Source organism: Vulpes lagopus, chromosome 14 (genome assembly GCF_018345385.1).
Source record: "Vulpes lagopus strain Blue_001 chromosome 14, ASM1834538v1, whole genome shotgun sequence".
In the NCBI taxonomy this organism is placed as follows: Eukaryota; Metazoa; Chordata; class Mammalia; order Carnivora; family Canidae; genus Vulpes; species Vulpes lagopus.
The window spans coordinates 17,374,300-17,401,227 of record NC_054837.1 but is presented as its reverse complement, the minus strand read 5'-3'; the positions used below and the strand labels follow the sequence as shown (position 1 = coordinate 17,401,227).

Below are 26,928 nucleotides of genomic sequence, written 5' to 3'. Positions count from 1 at the left end.
ACATCCATCCTTCTTCTTCCTTCCTTTCATCCATCATCTATCCATCAGGCTTGGGGCTATGTTGGCTTTAGTACATAGAGTTCACAAGCATGCTGCTCTTAAATATAGATAACTAAGCAATTAGGAGAGTTAGCTTATTCTTTGGAGGTCTTTGCTTCAGTAAAATGAACCAAAAAGCATAGCCTACAAGCAGCTGGCTCCCGTGTACTGAGCATAAGGTGATTCATTTCAGTATTCCTTAGACATTAACAGATTGCATATTAATAACATAACATTGTAGTATCTCATGTTTGGAAAGATCTTGGAGGGCATCCAATTTAGTCATGCATTGGATGGGTGACTTCCTTGTCTGACGTCTAGGCAGGGTCATCTTTGAGGAGCATCTTTGGAAGCTCTGTGGTGTTGGAAAGCTCTCTTCCAATTCATTCTATGCGCTGATCTTTTGCTGTTCCATGTGGTTGTGCAGAACAAATTTAATCCCCTGTAAAAATGACAGGTTTTCCAATATCTAAAGACAGCTCCCCTATCCTGCAGTGGCTTTCACTGGAAGCTGTCCCCCAGTTCCTTTAGTCACTTCCCAAATCCAGCTAAAGTCTGCATGTGCTCTGTATAATCTGTGCTCATCAGTCTGAACATTTCCTGGCTAAACAAGAATATTAAAATTTACAAAGACTAAAAAGATACCTATAATTAATTCAGTGATGGCAAACCTAGTGAAAAATCTTACTTCATGTGTATGTTTGAGTTCCTCTAAAGTTCCATTATGGGGAGAAGATATTTGGTTCCTCCAATGATTTAAAATTCATTACATGAGGTTGATTAGGGGATTAACATTTCCATTAGTCAGAATGTGGAAGCCAGGTTGTGTTACATGTAAATTATGATAGTGACTGCCACTGGCCGAGGGCTAAGAAAATCCAGGCCCTTTTTACTTCTTAGATAAGTAGAGGCTAAAATGTTTTAGGAAGAGAATGAGCTTTAATTATGCTGAAAAAGTCTTTTTCTGAGGATTTGAGGCCTTATGTTTCATATATTCAAAAACTTACACCTATAACTCCATTAGGAATTTGCTGGGGAAGGCAGCGTTTTCATGTTCGGCAGTGACACTTGACTGAAGGACACACTCTCAGTATTTGTGCTTTGTGTCATTAAGTCAGTCCATTGTCCTTTATCATCTGTCTAGAAAGATCACTCTGGTTATATTTTCAGGTTCCTCTAAATGTTCTCTATCTGCGTTGCGTTTGATAAGGGCTTAAGTTAAAAATGAACTAGAGGTTACATGGGAAGGCATTTACACAGCTGTTGAGGACTGCAGGCTTTCATTTTGCATTGTGGATATCTAAAGCTGAGATGACATTTCAGATGTATCTTCTTTTAAGAATATGAGACTTTTGCTATTTGGTTGGGAGGTGGTGGTAAGCGCGATGTCTGTACTCCATTTAGAAACAGAACTAACCCTAACAGGCAAGGTCAAGGGCTTTTAATACTCAGCTTTAATTGGTCATTCTTTTCTTTACTATGTTTACTACTACTTTTCTTATAATGACATCTTAATTATGCTGTGTCATTTGTTATAACAACATTAAGTATAGAGTATAAAGCTTTTGTGCAGTCTTCTGTGCTCCATTTAGGACCTGTTTCCTTCTCTTTGGTTGCCACCAGCAGCAGAGGAGAGCTTACTATTTATGTAAAATGTCCCAACTAGAATTGGCCTAGAAAGAGAAGGTTTTTTCTGCACATTATTAGCAGTTTCTAAGTCATGAATGAGAGGGGATACTTAGGTTCATGACCTTCCCCCCTCTCCTCAAAGAAGTGTGACAGTTTTTGGGGTCAGAGTTGTCTTAGGCTTCAGTCAGTTGCTTAGTTTTTTATTCCATAAGGAAAACTAGTCAGTGTCTCTGTGTTTCAGTCTTTTAAAAAGTGCCCTGCTTAATGGGGAATGGGTGTTCAAATTATTAAAAAGAAAATCAGGTTATGATATAAGAAAAGCTTATTTTTTTTCCTGACCATTTTGTGCTGGAAAGTTTAATGAAGTAGATGGTGGAAATTCCTTCATGTGAGATTAGAGTTTTAGGTCAAGCATTGTGGTTTATGATTATTTTCTGACCATCTAGGGATCTAGGGGGTAGATTCTGTGATGGTGGAATAGATGGAAATAGCAACACTCGTTGGAAGTGCCTCATTGATTCCAACCTTCTCCTCTTTGGAAGCTCTCTCCAGAACTGGGGCATGACTTGGGTCAGTACTGAAATCACAGTGGAGATCCACTTGTTGTACTTAATATTTAGATCTGCATGTGTATATGAGTGACATCAGATTATTTATTTTGTATTTATGTGATAGAGTTGGATAGAGGGTAAAAAAAGGAACCTTACTGATACTTGTATGCAGTGCTTTATAATTTTACATGTATATATTCTTTTTAGTTTTTACAGTTATCCTCCGTAGTAGGTAGAAATTTAAAAAAGAAAAATGTTCCAGACTTGTCCACTGTATTGAAAGGTCTATTTTGTCTACTTGAGGAAAACTGGCTGTTTCCTTAGACATGTGGTGTCTGGGGTGGCCCTCAGCCATTCAGACCCAGAAACTAGATTTTATTGCTGTATTGAGCACATCTGTCTCTTATAGTAAAATTCATGTCAATCACCCAAGTCTGCCTGACCCATATTTCTCCTCTTGCATAGTGGTTCTTATATAGTTAAAGACCCTTTTGAGAATCTGATGAAGCTAGAGGCCCCCACTCCCCAGAATGCACTATTCACCTAGTAGATTTATCTGAAAAGTCAAACTACCTAGAATATCAAATTTACTACTTTACACTTAGCACTAATCTCCTAGGAGCCCAGCTGCCCAAAGGCTGCGTGACTAGAGCATTTTCTCCTGGGGGTTTCCCTCCTGGAAGTGTAGTGGCCCTCCGAGGGTAGCGCAGCCGTCATGAGCTCATGGTTGGATATGTCAGAAGGCTTAGCCTTAGGCTCATCAGTTGTGGTAGCTGGACCAAGTCATTTCTCCATGGAGTGGTTTTATGCTAGGTGTGAAGTACTTGAATTCCCTGGCACTGATGGCTTTTGGGATGACCTGCCCTTCCATATTACCCTGTTTCCTGTTCTCACTGTGGGGCAGACCTCCTCTAGATCTGACAATACTGAAGTTACTGAAGCCCCAGCCAGTGCCAGCCAGCCCTGGAGACTTTGGCATTTCTCTGCCCTTTGTGTTACGTATTGATGTAAAATTCTTTACTTTCCAAGGGCCAGCTTTCTTCCTTATTTTCAGATTCTTGGAAATGACTCTACAGTACTCATCATCTCCTATAGAAGGAAGAAACTCAGGTTCAGGGAGAAACTAATTGTTCAATATCACATTGATAGCAAAGTTCAAAACTCTGCATTTTAATAGACACCTACAGACTATCTTTTGCCACATGAATCATATAAGAAAAGAAAGGTCTTAGATTTGGGTAGAAGAACAGTGTCGATTTCAGATATTACCAACACAATTTGAAAATGAATTGTCTTCATCCAGTAAGGGTTATCTGATAAGGTAATCCATCCAGTAGCTCACATATAATTTCATTGGAGATGTTGATTTAATAATAAATATATGAGTAATTCCTTAAAAGATAAGATGTCATAAATTTCATGTTCAGTAATGGAATTAGTTATCATTTATGATGGCAGTGTTATAAATTGAGAAAAGCTACATGTCAAAAGTTCTTCATGTTTTCTGACCCCAGACATCTTTTTGTAATTACACATGTACCTTTATCTTAAAAAACAAAAAGTGAAATCCTTTTTCTTTCTGCCCACCAGCAGGTGCATGGGTATCCTTGGTTTGAACCTATTTGTCACTTTACTCTAGATATGGAAGGGGTTTTTCTTGTTAACATTGTTAGCAGTACCTTCTAAATGGTGATAGGAAATGAACGAAGCAGGTTGCACATTTAACCTTCACATAGAAAGGTTGTTGGCCCCCACCTGGGATGGAGTTGTGTTTGTCAGGAACACAATAGTGAGTCCCTTTACAACTTGCCCTCTATACCTTCTGAGACATGTTCAGCTTGTCTCGTTGGTGACATGGAGAGGCTTCTCAGTCTTTGGAATTGCTGCATGATGTATCATAAAACCGTTGTTTACCTAACCCTGTGTTCTTAATCACAAGCACCATGGCAGTGAACATTCTGACCTGGGTATGTTTGGGCCTGTAGGATAGACCTCTAGAAATAAGAGAGGGGCATTTTCAGTTTTGCAGGATGATGCCAAATTATCCTGTATGTTTTAAGGATAAATAGGGTTGCATTCAGAAGTGTTAATGTTATTGTTAATTTAAAATCATTTCATATAGACTATATAAATATAGCCGGGTAATAAGAACCAAGATTTTAAATGTAAATGAAGAGATACAGGAGTACAAGACAAGACCTAAGTAAAAACCCTGTAAGGTTAAGTTCAAATTAGAAAGTAATTTTATATTCATGAATTGTTTTTTTGGAGGGTGTCTTATGACATATACGTAAGTCTCAGCTCCAGCCATGGAAAAGCCTGAGAGACAACTGCTGTCTTGTCGCAGTGGGTACCCTACACAAACACACCTGGGTATGGGCAGGGGCTGGGCAAGAGAAGCCTGGAATGTCTGATATATATTGTATCAGGAAAAGGAGCCATCCAAGACTTGGGGTGGCACCAGATCTAACAAGTGCAGAGGCTGGAATAAGGGTCCTCACTGGCCAAAGGCGGGACAATGTGACTATCATAAGAACATGGCTGCAGTTGATTAAAATACTCTGAATATATTCATACCCTTGTGGTGGGCAGAAAAACAGCCCTCCCCTCAATATCCACGACCTAGTCCCCAGAACCTGTGAGTATGTGAACATTACATGGCAAGAAAGTATTAAAGATGCAGATGTAGTTCAGGCCGCTGACGTGCAGACTTTAAGATAAAGAGATTATTATCCTGAGATTATTACCCTGAGTTACCTGGCTGTGCCCAGAACCATTGCAAGTAAGGGAGGCGAGTCAGAGTCAGAGTGAGGTTAAGTGAGAAGGAGTATCTGCCATTTACTGGCTTTGACAGTAGAATGAGGTTATGGACCAAAGAATGTGGGTGGCTTCTAGAAGCCTGCAAAAATAAGGAGATGAATGCTCCCCTAGAGCCTTCCATAGGAACAAAGCTGTGCTGGCACTTTGATCTTAGCCTAGGAAGACCCATTCCAGACTTCTGACCTGCAGATCTGTGAGATAATATATTTCTGTTGTTTGAAGTCCCCAAATTTGAGATACTTTGTTAGAGCAGCAGGAGGAAGCTAATGTATCCCTGATATCTGAAAGAGAGCCCCCCAAACAACACAGATGAAAACAGAATACCTTATTGATCACCACTGGTAGTGGAAATATGGTACCAACTCTGTCCCTGAAAAGTGGCAATCAAAAAGGTAAAGAATTTAGCACTTTTTTTTTTCACTTTTCCTGTAAAAGCTACATCTGAAGGTCATAAGAAAGTCCTACTTGATGGGATTCCCTTACAGAAAAATTGCAGCAGGTGGCAGGAATCATGTAGTTAGAAGATACACCATTTAGCAGCTCTTAATAAAAGTGTTGATGTAAGCAAAGGTCATCACAGTATCAGAGTATGAAGCCACTAATTGAAATGTCATGGGGAATTTGAAAAGGAGAAATCAGACTATCACCAACTCTGTTTTCTAAGTAATTTTCACATCACTGAGAGGAAATAACTACCTTTCTAGGTGAGGCAAATATGAAGTACCAAGACCATTCTTACCTCCAGACATTGGACTCAAATATAATCCTGTCTCTAGAGGTATACTTTGAGCCTGCAGGAAAAATGGAGCTAGAGGAACAGATCGGCCTTAGGAGGAAGCAAACAGATAAATCCAGAATGGGAGCCCTCCTCCAGACCGCTATCTTGGTGTCCTCAGCAAGTCACTTGGTGTGACGATAAAAAGTGGGTGGTGGAGAGAGGGGGATGCTCTAGATTCAAACAGATTGAAGAGACAGAACAGTCCAATGAAGGTGTGATCTTGATGAGATTAGATTAGATCCTGGCTCAAAAGACACCTCTGAAAGAATCACGGAAATTTGAATGGAAACTGGGTAGTAGATCTGTAGGAGTTATTTCCGCGGGGTGGAGGGCAAGGTTGGGGAGTAATAATAGATTGTGTTTATGTAAGGAAACTCTCCCTGATTTTTAGAAATACAAACTGTCATAAGGGTAGAATGACATGCAATAGGAGATTCAAGCTTGAAACTACTTTAAAAACTGAGGGGAAAGTCAGGGTGAGGATAAAAGTAGCAGGCTAAAAACCTTGATAGCCATTAGGGGAGGTGTTGGAGGATAGTTATGGGGGCTCACTCTCCTATACTCTTTTGCATGTTTGAATATTTTTATAATGATTTTTTAAAACAAATTAGCTGGCTAGGCCCAAAGATTGCCTCTATGCTTGCAGGGCTGCTGGAACCCTCGGCAGACCCCATGTCATAGGCAAGAGCCTTGGTGACTTAGGCTATAAACTCCTGTGGTAGTGTGCACACAGGTGCAAGATGTGCTGCACCTCTAACAACTTAGGCTTGGGGTGGGGGAGGATGATGTGCTTTTTTGGAAACCACAGTAGGTGACTCAGAAAGAGACTCTTTGACACCAATTGCAAAGATGTGGGTAGAGTTTTAAGTCAATTCCCTTGCAACCAGAGTCCTGACTAATCCAAGTGGTGTGGACAGATTTACAACCTGTTGACCTGAGGAACGATGAAGGGCGGGGTGGGGGGAGAACCAGCAGTAGGATTTCTAAGAGAGAAAGCATAGTAAGAAATGAAAGTTTAGGAAACTATATCCACTTACCTCCTCCACCTGAGTACAGAAGACTTCACTAAACTTCATGACCATCATTTAAATCATAATCCCGATGTTTAAATTTAGCAGGAAAAAAAATAATAACCTTTGCTATTTACGATGACCTCCCCTGTAAACATCCTTCCAGCACCTAATGAAACTGTGATGTGAAGACTCTCTTACTAAAATGACTTTAATGCTTTCTATATTTAAATTATTTGAATATTAATTTGTCAAAACATTTCAAAATAATTATTTTAAAATAAGTGTTTTCTAATGTGTGGCTCTAAACCAGACCTCACTAACTACAATAATTACTGACAAGCCCAGTATGGAGAAAAACAAAGCTTTATAAAAAACAAGATAACCTGGATAAATGGAGAGCTACAAGGTAATTTCTTGATAGGAAGCCGCAATGTGCGAAGATACCAGTTCTCTTCAAAAGAATCTCTAAATCCAAGGCAATCTTAATCAAAATCCAAACGAGACTTTTAAGGAACTTGAAAGCTGATTCCCCTTCATCTAGAAGAGAAGAATGAGCAAAAATAACCAGTCCCATTTTGAAAAAAATGAAACAATGGGGAATCTACTCCGACTATGGTTTTGGTGCAGGCATAGGCTCGCACACATATGTTTATGTATACACACACGCACACATATTCATGTGAATTTGGTTCATGGGTAATGGTGACATTTTGAGTCCGGTGGTAAAAGAATGGTGTGTGATCACTGGCTATCAAAGTTATAATCCCTACACGTTGTACAAAAAGTAAATTCCAGAGTATTCAATGAGCAATCATAAAAATATTAAAGATACGAGAAAATATATTTTTATAACTCTGGAGTATAAAGGTTCTTGTAAGCAACCCTCAAACCTGGAACCTCTAAAGGAGAAGATTAGTGGATATGAGATGATCATGCTGAGTTCTCATAAGACAATGGAAAACAGGGGCGCCTGGGTGGCTCAGCCGTTGAGCATCTACCTTCAGCCCACGGCCTGATCCTGGAGACCCTGGATCGAGTCCCACGTCGGGCTCCCTGCATGGAGCCTGCTTCTCCCTCTCCCTGTGTCTCTACCTCTCTCTCTCTCTCTGTCTCTCTGGAAAACATACACCAAACTGAAAGACAAGTCCAGAAAAATTACATTGGCTCATCTTCTGTGGAGCATATTTTAGTTTGTGAATCTGTTTGCCCAGACCAGACAGTGCTTGTGCCCTGAGGTCCCAGACTGGTTCACGTTGTCTCAGGGAAGGGGGGGATGGTAGGGCTGGGTGGTTTTTGGGGGACGAGGAAGTACTGCAACTTGTGTCCAGTGACTCAGCATTTTTACCAGTGGTAGAAACAGAATGTCATTTATCAGTCATTGGAAAGGAAGTGTTTGCTTTAAAAAAAGCCATGAAATTTCATGGGTGGTAATGTAGGTATGCTTTTCACATAATTAGAAAAATAAAGAAGTCTAAAACTGGAAGCTGTTTGGGGTCTGGCATTTGTGTGTGTGTGTGTGTGTGTGTGCGTATGTGTGTTTTAATCGCTGCTCTCCTCTGTCCATTTGGTTCAGTTATTTGGTATGGGCCAACATGACTTACAGGATTCTTCTCTGGTGGTCCCATTGCTTTTTCTCTCATTTTGTCTTTGCTAGTGGCCCCTCAGGGTCTATACTTCAGTTGAACTGGGCTCTGCAGCTCTTGTTGAAGCTTATTTGCTACATTGGATTGGGGCTTCCTGTTTACTCCTCGGTCATCCCTGATTTCATGATCAGATGAATGCATTGCCTTTTCCTCTCCAAGAGGATGGAGATACGGAGACATTTACAGTACACGAGCGGAGGGGGGGGGGGGGCGGGGAGTGATACAGCAGTGCCACACGATATGCAGCGGAAACCAAGTGATGTACCTTTGCAAGAGTCGGGGAGGACATTACAGTGTCAGTGACCCCAACTTGGATCTTGGAGGATAAGGAGGAGATTTTCATGTAAAAAGAGGCATTAGAAGGAATGGCATTTACAGAATCATTGGTGAAAAAATCGAGCATGGCTGCTCTGTGAGAAAGACAGTGGCAAGAGGTGGTTGATGAGGTGGGTTGGGGCCCCTTTGGAAATGCTCCCTGTAACATGCTAGGGAGTTTGGACGTTGGGCAAAATTAGAGGCCCTTGGAATCTTGTAACTGAGATAATTGCGTGGAAAATTGCTCTTGGAAACCAGGAGGATGCTCCAGACCCTGTTACAGACTCACCTGGCCTCTGTCTCTCACTCTTCTGATGCTTAGCTGTAGAGTGAAGCTGCTTGTGTGTTGTTGCTGCTTCAGACGTATTCTGAAAAGTGAAAGTGAATGGATTTCAACATGATCATTGTAACTAATTTGAAAGGATAGTTTATTTATTTTTTTATTTTTATTTTTATTATTTTTATTTTTTTTTGAAAGGATAGTTTAAATCATGACGTTTTAGTAACTTTGATTAGGTAAGCTGATAACCCCATAAGGGCATTCATCCTTCTAATTTTATCTGTCCAGGGATTACGTTTGTTAACATGATGGGTTTTTTTTCTGACCAGTGAAATTAAGTTATGTTTAGTGTCACTTTATTTTTTATTTTTTAAAGATTTTTAAAAATTTATTTGTTCATGAGAGAGACAGAGAGAGAGAGGCAGAGACACAGGCAGAGGGAGAAGCAGGCTCCATGCATGGAGCCTGATGTAGGACTCGATCCCGGAACTCCAGGATCACGCCCTGAGCCGAAGGCAGATGCTGAGCCACCCAGGCGTCCCTTAGTGTCACTTTAATAGCAGGTAATATATTGCAAAGAAAAAGGCATTAAAAAGCTGATATGGATTGTCAAAATATTGTAGAAAAAAACACAAAGGAACTTAAATTCACATTTAGCTTAATTGGGTTGTGATTGTCTAAATGTAGATTGCCTCATGCTGCAATGTTTAATGTTATGCAAATTATATGCAAGACTTCCCTGCCAAAGATCTGGTGAACTGAGGAACCTTGAGAAGAGTTGACATTAAACCGTACCAGATACTTTTACAGACCTCTTCAGAGTCTGTCAGCGTCTATTCTATCAGAATTCAGTGGTTTTAAATCTAGTGGTAGAATTTTTATTGTGACTTTGGATAATGTAGCTCTATTTTGGGTGTTTAATGAGCAGTTAGTGGAAAATATTTAGTAACTACATATAAAAGAAAGCAATTTCCTTTTGGGGGAATTGAATCTTTGTATGACTGCTTAGTCATCTCATCTTTAAAAAAATCTTTTGGGTTTCTTGGTGGTCAGTAATGGTAACCACTCATTTGTGTCATGTTTCTTACAAAACAGTCTCTTATCATCTTGCTTTATCTTCACAAATACTTTATGTATCCTCATTTTTCTTTAGGTGATACTTCATATATTATTAGAGATATTTGTTTAAGTGCATTTTGTTTTTTGTTTTTTTAAGTGCATTTTGTTTTGGACATTGGAATAAAACAGAATTAAACCTCCTAGAGAATATAGAGGCTTTTAATAATGGTAGTTGGCTAAGTAGCTCGTAAATATTGTAGTTTCTGTGCTAGTAAGATGTTCGGGTATAACTTAGCCTACCTAGTCGTTGGCCAGTAGAGAGCAGATATTTCAAGAACTTTAGTAGCAGAAAAAAAATTATTTTATTATTATTTTTTAAGATTTAAAAAAATTTATTCATGAAAGACAGAGAGAGAGAGAGAGAGAGAGAGAGAGAGGGAGAGGCAGAGACACAGGCAGAGGGAGAAGCAGGCTCCATGCAGGGAGCCCAACGCGGGACTCGATCTTGGGACTCCAGGATCAAGCCCTGGGCCGAAGGCAGGCGCTAAACCTCTGAGACCCACGAATCCCCTATTATTACTATTTTAAAAGATTTTATTTATTTATTCATGGGAGACACAGGGAGATGCAGAGACAGAGGCAGAGGGAGAAGCAGGATCCTTGCAGGGAGCCTGATGTGGGACTCAATACCAGGACTACAGGATCACACCCTGAGCTCAACCACTGAGCTACCCAGGTGCCCCAGAAAAAAATTTTAAATTATGATATAATAATTTATTATACTTACCTTGTATACATATCTCAGGACCCCAAAGGGTCATGACAGGTAAGGTTGGCATATCTCTAACCATTTGGTATGAAATTAATTTATTTTTTTATTTTTATTTTTTTTTAATTTTTTATTTATTTATGATAGTCACAGAGAGAGAGAGAGAGGCAGAGACACAGGCGGAGGGAGAAGCAGGCTCCATGCACCGGGAGCCTGATGTGGGATTCGATCCCGGGTCTCCAGGATCGCGCCCTGGGCCAAAGGCAGGCGCCAAACCGCTGCGCCACCCAGGGATCCCCATTTGGTATGAAATTAAAAAAAAAAATTCATTAGGCCTCCAATCAATATATAGAGGATTATATATAGTATATATGCCTTATTTTGATGAGGAGATATATAAAGAAATGGTTCAGGAGTCCGGAGGCCTGAATTTGATTTTTTAAAAAGACTTTTTAAAGTGAAAATTGTAACCACATACAGAGAGTATAGTATAATGAAATTGATGTAGCCATTACTCAGCTTTATGTGTTATCAGCACACAGCCAATCTTATTTCATTCATACCTCTTTAATTTCATTTAGATTATTTTGAAGCAGATGTAGACATAATATATCATTTCATCTGTAAAATTTCCATATGTATCACTAAAAGATAAGAATTCTTTTAAAATATGAAGACATAACATAATACATTACCATTGCTAAAAAGGTAATACTTCCTTAACATCAGATATTCAGTCTGTATTCACATTTCTCCAATTTTTTTTTTTAAGAAGAGGTACTTTTTTTTTTTTTTAAAGATTTTTATTTATTTATGAGAGACACAGAGAGAGAGAGAGAGAGAGAGAGAGAGAGAGAGAGAGAGGCAGAGAGTGACACAGGCAGAGGGAGAAACAGGCTCCATGCAGGGAGCCCGACATGGGACTCGATCCCGGGTCTCCAGGATCAGGCCCTGGGCTGAAGGCGGCACTAAACCGCTGAGCCACCTGGGCTGCCCACATTTCTCCAATTTTTTATAAGATTTTCTTTTTTTACTTGAATTGAGTTTTAAATAAGGTCCATCCATTATACCTATTTCTTTTAAGTTGTTTTTATTTTTATTTTTATTTTTTTAAGATTTTATTTATTTATTCATGGGAGACAGAGAGGCAGAGACAGGAAGAGGGAGGAGAAGCAGGCTCCATGCAGGGACCCCGACGCAGGACTCAATCCCGGGACTCCAGGATCACGCCCTGAGCCAAAGGCAGATGCTCAACCGCTGAGCCACCCAGGCATCCCTTAAGTTGTTTTTCTTTGAGCTATAGGTTCCCCATCTATCATTTTTCCCTCTTGAAATTTTTTTGCTAAACACTCAAGATTTTGCAGATCACCTCCTTGTGGAATAATTTTAAAAAACAACAGCTTTTTTGAGGTATAATTAATGTAAAACAAACTCTACATATTTCATATGTCCAGGCTGGCCAGTTCTGTCTACACCTGTGAAGCCATTACCAAAATTGAGGTAACAAACATATATATTATGTCACCTTCCGGCAATTCTCATTTCTCTGACACCCACTGGGTGTCCTGAAATTTGATTCCCTTTAATGCTAACCACACAGATTCCACATTAAGGACTCAGTCCCACAAGACTGTCCCACTTCAGATGCCAGCTGCAAATGGGGGCCCACCTACATTATACCTGGCTGACTATGAGTTTAAGCTTTTCCATGATCCTCCCCTTATGTCTAATATTTTACTGGAATGAGTCACAGAATTCAAGAAGGTGCTATGCTTATGGTTCATTTTACTGTATAAAGGGTACAAGGGACAAACAAGGGTACAAGTCAGGAAGGGTACAAGGGTACAAGTCAGGAAGTTCAAAGGATCTGTTCCATAGGGCAGGGTCTTGTGGGAAGGACTGGAGCACAAAGCTTCCCAAGGAGCACCACTTTCCCTGTGCCTGCCTGGGCTTACCCACCCAGAAGCTCTCCAGACCTCATTGTCCTAGAGTTTTTATCAAAGCTTCATTATGGGGGGGATCCCTGTGTGGCTCAGCAGTTAAGCGCCTGCCTTTGGCCCAGGGCATGATTCTGGAGTCCTGGAATCAAATCCCGTCAGGCTCCCTGCATGGAGCCTGCTTCTCCCTCTGCCTGTTTCTCTGCCTCTCTCTCTCTCTCTGTGTGTGTGTGTGTGTGTCTCATAAATAAATAAATAAAATCTTAAAAAAAAAAAAGCTTCATTATGTAGGCATGGTTAATTAAATCATCGTCATTGGTAACTGAACCCAGCCTCTAGTCTCTCTGATGTCAAGTGGTAGGTAGGTCTAATGTTTCTAACTCTCCAGTCACATGGTTGGTTCCTCTGGCAACTAGCTCCATCCTAAAGCTGTCTAGGGGCCCACTAAGGGTCATCTCCATTAGTGTTAACTCAGGTAGGGTTAAAAAGGGCTTATGATGAATAGGATACTTTTATCATTAAGAGATTCCAAGGGTCTTAGGAGCTCTGTGCCAAGAACTGGGACAGAGACTTTTACCATATACATCATTCCCCCCTCACCCCCCCCCCCCCGCATTGTTTGATGCTGCCTCTTTTTTTTTTTTTTAATATTTATTTATTTATTTATTTATTCATAGAGACAGAGAGAGAGAGAGAGGTGCAGAGACACAGGCAGAGGGAGACACAGGCATCATACAGAGAGCCTGACGTGGGACTCGATCCAGGGTCTCCAGGATCACGCCCTGGGCTGGAGGCGGTGCTAAACCGCTGCGCCACCAGGGCTGCCCTGCTCCTGCCTCTTTGTAATCAAACACTGTGTTCTCTCTGCCTCTGTCCGTCTCTCTCTTTGATCTGGCTTCTCTTACTCAGAATCATTATTAATTGAGTTCCATTAGACAGATTGGATGCAATGGACAAATTACTTAAAAGACACATGTTACTCAAGCTAATACAAGAAGAAACAGAAAATATAAGTAGCACTACCTCTATGAAAGCAATGGACTGTAATTTCAGAACCTTCTTACAAAGAAAATTCTACACACATGGCTTCACTGATGAGTTCTATCAAACATTTAAGGAATAATTAACACTGTCATGCAGCAGCTCCTTCAGAAAATAAAGGAGAAAGGAATTATTCCCATCTCCTTTTATGAATCATACTGTCCTGATATCAAAACCAGAGAAGGCAATTGCATGGAAAGGCTAAGACTTCTAAGAGCTACAGAATAGCAATGAGAGAAATTAGAGAAGACCTAAATAAATGGAGAAGTATGTTATATTTATGAATTGTACACTTTATATTATTAAGAGGTTAATTCTCCCCAAACTGATTTATAGATTCAGCACAATCCTAATCAGAGCCTCATCAGGCTTTTTCTGGGAAGAAATTTCTGGGAAAAAACTTAAATGGAAATGCAGAGAACCAAGGATAGCCAAAAAAGGAACAAACAAACAAACCAAAAATCCCACAAAAGCAATAAAACAAAGTTGGAATACCTGATCTCAAGACAACTCTACACCTCTAGCAATCAAGACAGTGTTATATTGATGGATGGATGTACAGATCAATGAAACAGAATAGCCCAAAGATAGACCTACCCAAATTTAGTGTTGAATCAGCAAAGATGCCAGGTTATTTCCATGGAGAAAGGATACTTTTTTTTTTTTTCAACAAATGATACCGGAATAACTAGGTATTATGAGGAAAAAAAAAGAACCTTGAATTTTTACTTTGCATCATACATAAAAATTAACCTGAAGTGGATCTTAGACCTAAACATAAAAGCTAGAACTTTAAAATTTCTAAAGGAAAATATTAGATTAAAAATCTTTGTGACCTTGGGATATGAAGGATTTCTTAGTGTTGTCCACCAAAGAAATCATCAATAAGATGGAACTCATCGACTAGACACTTGTGCTCTTGGAAGGACTTCATGAAGAAGATGAAGACAGGGTGTGGACTGGAGACAATATTGTGATCACATAAATCTGACACTGGACTTGTTTCTAGGACATAGAAATTTTATAATTGAGTCATAAGACAAATAATTAAAAGGTAAGCAAGAGCTTTCACTGCACACCTCACAGGAGATGTAAGCACTCCAGTAATCCAATAATGTCCAGACATACTCAACATCATTATTCATTGGGAGAAATGCAAATTAAAATAAGCTACTACTGCACTACCTAACAGAGTGGCTAAAACTGAAAAGGCTGACAACCAAAGTGTTGGCAAGGGATATGGGGCAACTGGGATTTCATGCATTGTTGGTGGGAATGTAACATCATACAGTTTGGAGTATAATTCAGCTGTTTTTCATAATGTTAAATATAATTTACCATATGACCAATAATTTCACTCCTAGGTATTTACCCATGAGAAATGAAAACACGTGCCCATAAAAAGACTTACGCACAAATATTTAAGGCGGGTTTATTTATAATAGCCCCAAACTGGAAACAACCCAAATATCTATCAACAGATGAATGGATAAACAAATGGTGGAATATTCATACAATGACATACTATTTGGCAACTTATGTGCACAGCAGTATGGAGGAAGCTTGCTTATGTCAAGTGAAGGAAGCCAGACACACAAGACAACATATTGTGTAATTTTATTTATCTAAAAGTCTAGAACTGGAGCAAGTAATCTGAATTAACAGGAGATCACTATTTGCCTGGATCCTAGAATACAGGGAGACTGATTACAAAGGGGTATCTTGTGGGGTGATAGAAATATTCTGCATCTTGGGGCACCTGGGTGGCTCAGACAATAAAGTGCCTGACTCTGGCTTTGGTCATGATACCAGGGTCCTGGGATCGAGCCCTTCATGGAGCTCCCTGCTCATCAGGGAGTCTGCTTCTCCTTCTCTCTTTGCCTCTGCCCCTCTTCCCTGCTCATGCTCTCCCTCTCTCTCTCAAATAAATAAATATCTCTTAAAAAGAAATATTTTATATCTTGGATAGTAGTCATATGTGGAAAAACTAATCTATTGGTACACATAAATATGCATTTAACTGTATATATATATATATATATATATATATATATATATATATATATGTATATATATATATTATGGCTCAATTAGTTTAATTTAAAAAGTTTTATAAAGGGGTGCTGCTGCTGATTTTTTTCCTACCTGAGTCTGATAGGGAGTTTCTACTCTTTCCATTTGGTATTTCACTTTTGGTTCACTTGTTGAATGATGCCTAGTTTCTCCAGTTTTCTGCCTTGCTTACGTATATGTTAAAGTTCTGTGTTTATGTGTTCTCTATTCCATTTCATTGATTAATGTGTTTATCCTGTCTTAATTATTCTAGCTTCATAAAAAGCCGTGTTCTTGATGTTCTCTTTCTCTGTAAACATTTTGCTACTCTAGATCCCATGTTGTTCTGTATACAGTTTATAAAGATCTAATTGTTTCTGTGTTCTGTGAAAAACTGTGAAACAGTGATGGGGATTGAATAGATTTTATAGATACATTTGGGTAGATGTTAGATTTTTGCAGTATTAAGTCTTTCTGTTCATGACTGTGGTGTACTTTTCCATCTATTCAGATTTTCTGTTATGTCTCTCAGTACATTTTGTAATTTTCCCTACAAAATTCTTGCACATATTTTGAAGGGTTTATTTCAAGGCATTTGGTGCTTCTTATTTTATCGTAAGTGAAATCTGCCTTCCAATTATGTTTTCTCGCTGTTTATTGTTGATGTATAGAAATGTGGTTTAAAAAAATCTCAGTCGTATATCCAGGGAACATTGGCTTTTGTTTTAGAAAGAAGCTTGTTAATCGACTAGCAGTATGTGTCACATGTGTGTATTCTTGTGTGGATTTTGAGAAACAGTAGGGTTAATGGCAAGCTTTCCCATAGTAAGGGCTTAAGTTATGTTTAGTCAAGTGTCCACATTTCCCATTGGCCCTGAGTCACAGGAGAGGATACCACCTGGAGCCATGATGCCTCTAGCTTTAGGTGTTGTTGGCCATCTGTGCAGTTATGAATGTCAGTAAGAGGGCTCTCTGGTCAACCAGCAGCCTTGAGTTAAGACATCCATTTGTTGTCCATGCTGGGGATGGTTTCTCATGATGTAGGCTGCACTGCTAAGAATGTGTTGCTCTTCTCTTTTAGTATCCGAAGTGTGATGCAGAAGTATCTTCAGGAGAGAAATGAAATCACCTTTGACAAGATTTTTAATCAGAAAATTGGTAAGTTCCCCTTACTCATTTGGCATGTCCCACTTACTCATCTGGCATAACTATAAGTTCCGTAGTGGTTCCGGGTGACATTAACGTCATGTATAAATGCAGCCCCCTAGTGCTTTTTGTGCTTTATAGCTCCAGCTGGGGATGAAGGAGGTTTCATGTAATAATAAGATACTGCATGGTTACTTTAATCCCTAGTAATATATCTTGTGAATAAGCTATTGGGAAACAGACTAGTTTGATTTGAGGTTTTAAGGCAGTTGGGGGGTTGCCAAAGTCAAAGGATTGGGTAGTTGGTAACCAGAGATAAACGCTGTCCGTTCAGATCTGCTTTTGAGGTCCCCAGCTGCCCTCACTGCTGTTGTACTTTTCATGAGTTGGCCTGTATCTTTTTTTTTTTTTTTTTTTAATTCATGAGAGACACACACAGAGAGAGAAAGAGGCCAGAGACATAGAGGGAGAAGCAGGCTCCATGCAGGGAGCCTGACGTGGGACTCGATCCCAGGTCCCCAGGATCACGCCCTGGGCTGAAGGCGGCGCTAAACCGCTAAGCCACTCGGCTGTCCAAGCCTGTGTCTTCATAAACATACTGCACTCCTGTGTTTGGCCAGCTCCTTCCAAAGTGTGGGGCTTGCTTATGTGATCTCATCACTTTTCCTGGGCTTTTTAAGTCTTTGCATGCTGCTCGTCATTGTTAGTTCCACATCAATTACTCTTATCCTTCTGGCTCCATTCAGAGTCTTACTTAGTAGGTCACTAGGACTCCCCTGTTGTGTTCACAGGGGTTAAAGATCCATCTCCCTCTGGCTGGTACCCAGCCCTGGTCAGTGCTGGTCCTGGCCCGTGCAAGTGTGTGGATGTATAGGCATGCTCTCTGATTACCAGCAGTTAGTGCCTAGAGAAATGAGAACTGAGCAGGAATTGCTTTATGTGGGGTTTCAAGGCCTCCAAAGCAATGGAATATTGTGTTTTCACCTGGCTTCCGAAGGGCTGGCGATTTGTTTAGAGGTGACTGCCTGCCGAGTTAGGTAAGAGCTGTAGTCTACATATTTTTCTTTTTCTTATGCCCCCAAATCATCTCCTGCTGTCCAGGAATTTTCCTAAACAATATTTTGTTCTCAACTAGGATAAGATTCATCGTTTGGCCTTGCCAGCTGGCTATAATTGTTGATCTGCCCAGAGTAATGTGATAAAGAGATAATTCTAAGATTTTACACGAAATCACCTTAGCTAAATATAAGAGAATTGGAGGCTCTTTTCCTTCCTTTGCTCCTTACTTGCCTCTCAGAATTACTCAGAGAAGTTTTGCCGAGAAACTATGTCATAGTTTTTAAATTATTTTAATCCTAGAGGAAATCACTTTATTAAAACTTTAAGAAACCAAGGTTGTATTAAAGTTTCTTGGAACTCAGTTTATGCATTGAGTTGTGTCTCCGTGATTCATAGACGCAGATTGATCCCTTTGAGACTGGATATCCTTAGCGGGAATTCTGGGTGGCCCTTCTGTTTACAGGTAAGGATACATAGACTCAGGTTGGTGAGATGGCTTGTTCTGATTTGTCATTCTCCCTCTCTGCTCATTCTCTAAAGGCTCTTGGAAGGGCAACAGTGAATATAAAATGTGCTTTGGACAGGGTCACCTGGGAAGAGCTGGATAGAGTTTTGTTTTTTTCTTTAGAAAGAGTCATGATGCTCTCTTGTGTTCAAGTAAAGTAGAAACTGATGCAGAAAGTCTTTGGATTTGGTAAATTTTTTATCTAGCCTACAAAAATTAGCCATCTAGCAAAGTGATGTAGTTTCTCTGGTAACCCTTGAAGTACAGTGGTCAGAAGCTGGCTGCTATGTTCCAGAGAGGCCAATGGAGTGTGGCCTGTCTATGCTCTGAGGACCATGTGTGGAGAGCCAACGGCCCTTAGCTTACCTAGAAATATTTCATCCCAATCATTGGGATTTGGTGAGTGAACCAAAGTTGAAAGAGTTTGACCTTCGTCTCTCTCTTTTTTTTTTAATTGCTGCTTCTCTCTGTGTTCATGGCATTGGGCTGTCATCTGTGTAAATAAGGGCTCCCCTGTGCGTCTGCTTTTGTAATAGAGAACAGAAAATAAAACTATCACAATAACAGTTCAATTTAAAAAATCGATCTGCAGCTTTATCGAGATCTGTGGTACATAGCATAAAACACCCTCCTCTCACGAATACAGTTCAGTAGTTTTTAGCACATTCACAGACTTGTGCAAATCCACACCACAGCCTCACCTTAGAACAATTTCAGCACCTCCCAAAAGAGGCTCCATGCCCATTAGCACTCCCCCCTACCCCCACCTCTAACTACTACCAATCTAATTTCTGCCTCCGTGGATTTGTTCATGGTGGCACTCCTCCTAGATGGAATCAGCCAATAAGTGGCCATTGCATGGGCTCATCTCAGATTATTTTTAAAATCATCCATGATGTAGCATGTGCTGGGACCTCATTTTAGGCTCTGCAGTATTTCCACTGGATGGCTGTGCCACGGGATGCGTATCCTTGCAGACGTCGATGGATGTCTGGGTTATTTCTACTTTTTGGCTATCATAAATAATGCTGCTATGGGAGGAAGGTATTCTTGATGTGTAATTTGAGCAGGTGGTTCCCCATTACTAGGGCATACTGGAGGATTGTGGCAAACCTGCTGTGTCCTGAGCTCTCATGCCAGACTGTGAGATGCACCAAAGATTCTTTCTCTGACACTCACCCCTTTCCTGACACACATGCAGGCCCCCAGGCATGTCTTTCCTATTGTTTTAATCCAAGCCTTATACCCATAAGCTGGCCCTGCATGCCCTTGACCTGAGTGCCTGACTGGCATGAAAGTGGCCTCGTGCCCTGGCCCCAGCCATATGGGTTCTTCCGTGAGAGCAGCTTCATGGGGCACTGACGGCCTGTGAATTCTATTTCGATTAAGATGTTTTAAAGAATTTAAGAATTGCTTAGAAGAATAAGTAATTTCTTCCTCTTCCCTTCCTTCCCCTTTGTGAGCTCAGAGTGGTTCTGGGGAAGCTAAATCTGAACTTGGAAGGTCACAGGCAAGAACAGGGACTGCTCGGGGGGCGGGAGGGGGAGCACATGGTCACCTCACCAAACACAGTTCTGTAATTGCGTCTGGGCGAGGCTGCAGTTTGGTGTCTGTCTGGCCCCTCCTCCTGCCCTGTGGCCTTCTCCTTTCTGGCTGGTGTTAGGGGTGGGGGCAGAAGGGAAGGTGACTGGTGTTGGGGTTAAACCTGTCTTCCAGTTTTCAGCACCTCCTCTTCCCCGCCTTTGTCTCTCCTGTCTGTTCCATCTGCCCCTTTCCAGGACTATCTCCACGTGTCACCACCTTGTTGCTTTTCTGTGGTTCTGTTGTTTGCTTTCCTCCCTGTATCCCTTTCCTATCAGCTCTTTTCTGCCTTCTGGCACCTTCCACTCTCCTCCTTGCGATGGTTACCACGTAGTTTTGGGAGACTGCCTCCCAGCTCATGCTATAGCCCATGTGTAGAAATGCTTTGTGAAATGGAAAGGGTAGAAATCTTTCATTCACTTGGCCTCTGAGGCTTTGTTGAGATGACGGCTGCCTGGCTGATCTGTTGGCTACACCCCAAACTGGTTGATATTACATTGGTTTTCTTTCTTTCTTTCTTTTTTTTTTTTTTACATTGGTTTTCTTATCTATAAAAGTGGGGATCAGAATAGTACCTGTGAAGCCCTTAAGGCAGTGATAGGTTCTCAGCAGATGCTCTGTGAATGAAAGCTCTCAAATGAAATTGTATTTATTGTAAAAATTTCTAGGCATGCCCCAAAGTAGACTAATAAACAAACCTTCATACATATATATCACCCAGATTCATTATTTTGCAACATTTTGCTGTACTGGCCTCATCCATCCCCTCTCTGTGTGACTGTTGAAATATTTAAAGCAAATTGCAAGCCCTTTTGACAGTTTCAGCCCTATATGCATCTCTAAAAACTACAAATGTTTTCTTATACAACCTTAATCATTACCCCAATCAATGAAAATGATGGCTCTTGGTTTAATATCTAATGATGATTCTTACTGTAATTCTGAGTCTATAGTCACATTTTTTTCTGATTAACCAAAGTATCCTTTTACTCTTGGTTTGTTGGATTCAGGATACCAATATTGTTCTTATATTGTAGTTAGTAATAATGTCTCTTTTAATCAAGAACAGGTGACCCCGCCCTTCACCTCCCCTTACCTTCTTGAAGAAACTGGGTCAGTTATACTGCAGAATGTCCCATATTCTGGATTTTTCTGTTCGCTTCTTCATGAGATCATTTAAATTGCGCTTCTATTTTCTGTATTTCCTGTAAACTGAAAGTTAGCTTTAATAGCTTTTTAGATTGGTTTGACTTTTTTTGGCAAGAGTACTTCACAGGTGGTGCTGTGTACTTCGTGGCAGGAGGCACGTGACAGGTAGGTGTTGCTCTATAGTCCTGTCTCTACAGTGGGTTCAAGTGTGGTCAGCTCTGCAGTTCCTCATTAAGCTGTCATCTGTGGTTTTTTTCATTTTCATTGATGCTAGCTGCCTAAATGCTAATTTTTTTAGGGAGTTGCCAAATGGGGGGTTTTCTAATTATGCCATTCCTTCCATATTTATTACTTCTGCTCATCAACTAAGGCTATTTGGTTGCCTTGAAATATAATTCATGTAGGGGGTGCTCAGTCCATTAAGCGACTGATTCTGGATTTTGGCTCAGGTCATGATCTCAGGGTCATAGGTTTGAACCCCCGTGTGGGGCTCTGCTTTGGGTGGGGGGGGGAGTCTGCTTGTCCCCCTCCCTCTGTTCCTCTCTCCTACTTGGATGCATGCTCTCTCTCTCTGTAAAATAAATAAATATGGGATCCCTGGGTGGCTCAGCGGTTTAACACCTCCCTTTGGCCCAGGGCGTGATCCTCGAGTCCCGGGATTGAGTCCCATATCGGGCTCCCTGCGTGGAGCCTGCTTCTCCCTCTGCCTGTGTCTCTGCCTCTCTCTCTCTCTCTCTCTCTATCTGTGTCTCTCATAAATAAATAAATAAATAAATAAATAAATAAATAAATAAATAAAATCTTTATAAATGAATAAACAAACAAACAAACAAATAAATAAATAAAATCAATCTTAAAAATAAATATAGTTCATGTAAGAAAGGCAGGTGTGGTTGGCTGAATTTGAAGGCAACTCCTATGGCTTTGGCTTCCCAGCATTACTCCCACGAGCAACCAGTGAAAGAAATTTTATACAGGAAATCAAGGCTGTGTTCTGGTTGGGCTTAATCTACTCACACCAGCCCTTTAGAAAACAGAGAATTTCCTCAGACTGGCAGCAGAAGAGGAGAGACCAAACCACAAGAACAATTAGGCACAGAGTTCCCAACTTTGCAGGTGAAGGGGACTATGTGAGAAGACTGTGGGTGTTCTCTAGGAGCTGAGCCAGGACCACAGTCCTACAACCATAGGAACTGAATTCTGCAAACAGCCTGAGTTAGGTTGAAGGTGGAAGCTCCCCCTGGAGCTTCTAGATAAATACCTAGCCTGCCAACACTTCGATTTTGGTCTTCTGAGCCCCTAAGCAGGAAACCCAGCAGAGCCCACTGGGATTTCTTTCTTTTTCTTTTTTTTTTTTTAAAGATTTTATTTATTTATTCATGAGACACAGAGAGAGAGAGAGAGAGAGAGAGAGGCAGAGACCCTGGCAGAGGAAGAAGCAGGCTTCACGCAGGGAGCCCAATGTGGGACTCAATCCCAGGATTCCAGGATCACGCCCTGGGCTGAGGGCAGGCGTTAAACCACTGAGCCTCCCAGGGATCCCAACCACTGGGATTTCTGACCTCTAGAACAGTGAGCTCAGAAATGGGTGCTGTTTTCAAGTCACAGAGTTTGTGGAGATTTGTCACAAAGCAATAGAAAACTGATGTAGTAGGATAAATGCTTAATTCCCTGTTTTTAATGGCCAGTTTTCAGAGTAAAAATGATCAAGTGACAGGCTGCTTTATCCTCCTCCTCCTTATACAGAAATTGTATGCCTTAACAGACATCAATCATGCTGATTCCTAATTTGCTGTCAGTAAAGCTTCCGCATTTCAGTATTGACATAGTGTTCTTAGCTTGGCTTATCCAAAGAATAATTTTAAAGGGATGCTAGTTATTGAAAGACAGTCAAAAGAAGTTATCAGTACTGATTAAGATTTCGTTACTATTTTCTTTCTGTAAGATATACTGAAGTAATCTCATAATATGCAAGTGAGGTGCATGGTCTTTAGCAATCTACTTAGCTCTTCTTTTTACTGACCCACTCTAATTAGAGGGCAATGTTTCTTTCTTTCTTTCTTTTTTTTTTAATTTGTTCATTCATGAGAGACACAGAGAGAGGCAGAGACATAGGCAGAGGGAGAAGCAGACTCCCTGCAGGGAGCCTGATGTAGGACTTGATCCCAGGACTCTGGGATCATGACCCGGGCCAAAGGCAGATGCTCAACCACTGAGCCACCCAGGTGTCCCAAGGGCAGTGTTTCTGACTTTAAGGAGACTCCAAAGTAGGTACTTAACTCATGAAGTATGCAAATGTTATCCTCATGTTCGAAGATCATCATGGCTGATGTAATATTACATCACTTGCCAGAGGATCATCTCAGTTTATATAACACTGACTCCCATTCATGTGAGTGGAGTGCTGTATATAGCCTGTAGTCTTTTGCATCTGACTTCTGTCATTTAGCACCAGATTTTGGAGGGTCAGCCATGTTGTGCATACCAGTCTTTCACGCCCTTTTGAGGCTGAATTTACGTTCCATCATATGGATAGACCACACATTTTGTTACCCATATAGATTATTCCCACTGTTTGTTATGAACAATGCTGCTCTGAATATTCACGTGCAAGTGTGGCCATATGTTTCTGTCTCTCTTAGGTATATAACTAGGAATTTTGGAATTGCTGGGATATCTGGTACATTCATATTTAGCTTTTTAAGAAATTGCTCTTGTTTTCCAAAGAGGCTGTACTACTTTTCATTCTCACTGTCAATTTATGAGGGTCCCAAGCTTACCATCACCTCATCAGTGCTTGCTATTATCTTTCTGGTCATAGCCATTCTCGTGGGTATGACGTGCTACTTCACTGTGGTCTTGATTTGTATTTTCCTAACAGTGACACTGAACATGTTTATGTTAATTAGCCTTCTTATATCTTCTTTGGTGAAATGCCTATTTAAATCTTTTGTCCATTTGAGAAATTAGTTTTAATTTTGATGAAACCCAATTTATACATTCTTAGATACTGTATTTTTGTGTCATATCTAAGAACTTTCTGCCTAACTGAATGCTGTGAAGATTTTCTTCTTTTCTTCTACAAGTTTTATCATTTTAGCTCTTACATTTAAGCCTTTGGTTGATTTTTGAGTTCATTTTTGCATGTGAGGTAAGGGTTTAAATTCTTCCTTTTGTGTGTGTGTGTGTGTGTGTGTGTGTGTGTGTGTGTGTTTGGTTTGTTTTTTGTATGTGAATATACAATTGTCTGAATACATTTGTTGAAAAGCATTTTTTGGGGTGTGAGGGGTTCAGTCAGTTAAACGTCTGATTCTTGATTTCGGCTCAAGTCAAGATCTCTGTGCTGTGAGATTGGGCCCCCCGTCAGGCTATTGCCCTCCTCCCCCTCGCAGCGTGGAGTCTGCCTGAGATTCTCTCTCTTCCTCTCACCTCCACCCCACCCCCACCCCCTCTTGTTGAAAATTAATTGACCATAAATTGAAGGATTTATTTCTGGACTCTCAATTTTGTTCTATTGATCTTTGCTTTAGGCCAGTACCACACTGTCTTAATTACTGTTAAGTTTTAAAATCAGAAAATAAAAATCCTCCCACTTCTTTTATTTTTTTCTTTTTCTTTTCAAAATTGTTTTTGGCTATTCTGGATCCTTTGCATTTCTATATGAATTTTAGCATCAGATTTTCAATTTCTGCAAAAAAAAAAAAAAAAATCCTGCTGGGATTTTGATAGGGATTATGTTGTGTCTACAAATCAATGCTGAGAGAATTGCCTCTTTCACATTAAGTCTGCTGATCCATGAATATGAAATGTCTCCCTGGTTATTTAGGTAAGTTTTTAATTTCTCTCAACTCTGCTTTGTGGTTTTCAGTACTCTTTGTCACATTAAATTTATTCCAAAGTATTTTAATGTTTCTGATGCTGTTTCGAATGAAATTGTTTCTTTATTTTCATTTTTGGCTGTTTAATCACTAGTACATGGAAATAGAATGGGTTTTTGCACAGTGATCTTAGATCTTGTCATCTTGCCGAGAATTTAGTTTATTAATTCTATGAAGTGTGTGTGTGTGTACACGCGTGTATGTTCACATTGCGAATTCTTAGGATTTTCCCCATAGAGAATCTTGTCTGAATAAAAACAATTTTACTTCTTTCTTTGCATTCTGGTGCCTTTCCTTTTCAATTTTTACTTTTCACTTTGATTTCTTAAATATTTCTTACGTTGCTCTCATATATTTAGCATGATTTCTGAGAACATTTATATAGAAAGCACATAAATTCTATTTGGCATCTGGGGTTAAGGCATAAGAAATATACTTGTTATGGGCTTTAGAAACAAAAGTATATCTTTCATTATAAAAAGACTACATTAGAAAAACAGAAACTATTACCTTTCAAAAAAGATTTTTGAGCAGTTTCTATAGAAACAAAGATAAACACAGATATCTACTAGGTATCTATTAAAAAAGAATCGATAATTACGTAAGACCATGGGTATCCCTGGGTGGCTCAGCGGTTTGGCGCCTGCCTTTGGCACAGGGCGCGATCCTGGAGTCCCGGGATCGAGTCCTGCGTTGGGCTTCCGGCATGGAGCCTGCTTCTCCCTCTGCCTGTGTCTCTGCCTCTCTCTCTCTCTATGTATATCATGAATAAATAAATAAATATTTTAAAAAATTACGTAAGACCACAGAAATAGTGAAATGCACACACACACACACACACACACAAGCAACACAGAATAAAACATTTTAGGATTACTCTTTTGTTAATTTCAAAGACCAGAGTTGCCAATCAAGTTTTTTAATTTATAAAAGTATGGCTTGAAGTGTTCTGTGTCTCAAAACATAATAGAGGATTAAAATCCACAAAATTTTTTTTAACTATGTGACTCTCTCCTCAAAAGCTAGGGTTAAGTTATAGCATATTGAACACCTTTGCATTTGGTTGTAACAAGGGGAATCTGAACCTGGGAACTTGTTTCAATCTTTGTGTTCCCTTTTTGCTTCCCACTTTGTTTGGAAGTGAGGGCCTGTGATTGACAGTGGCAGAGTCAGGCCCCCACCCATCTTATCTTGTACAAAACTTTTCTCCAGCGAGAGCAGCCAGCCACCATGGAGAAGGAAAACTTGGGGCCTCATTCAGTTCTGCATCAATTATCCTTGCCTTTGTGGAGACTTTTAGCGAGGGAAAGAGTTAAAGATCCATTTAAACTTTCCAAAAGCAGAGATAAACACTTGACTAAGCACAGCTAATTGGATTTTCAATTGAAAAGGCCGGGGCAGCAACAGGCAACCCACTGTGAGGGAACTCAGGAAAAGTTAGGGACACTGATTTTGCACATTACCAATTTGGGTTTCCTAATAAAAATGCTGCCCAGAGCCGACAGACACTGGAGAAGAGGGAAAAACTGTTACTTAAAAACCTACTGGCAGACAGCCTTTTCAGCTGGCTTCTTCTCTGTGTTGGCGTCCCGCAGCCAGGATTGGCCCCTCCTGTAGGACCCGACCCAAGGTGGGGGCTGCCACCTGCCTTGCTGTGTAGCCTCTACCCCTCTCTGCGTTTATG

At 40.3% G+C, this 26,928-nt stretch overlaps 1 protein-coding gene across 3 annotated transcripts in view; it reads left to right on the top strand.

Annotated features, from left to right (window-relative positions):
* Positions 1–26,928, top strand: part of GRK3 (G protein-coupled receptor kinase 3) — a 127,201-nt gene that overhangs the window by 7,549 nt on the left and 92,724 nt on the right. For 2 of the 3 annotated variants that reach the window (XM_041728575.1, XM_041728576.1), the window contains exon 2: positions 17,008–17,084. In XM_041728575.1, the coding sequence (XP_041584509.1) occupies positions 17,008–17,084 (77 nt within the window). Of the gene's footprint in view, positions 1–17,007; positions 17,085–18,530; positions 18,595–26,928 lie in introns of those variants that run through there. The other variant, XM_041728577.1, reaches the window with a different exon arrangement.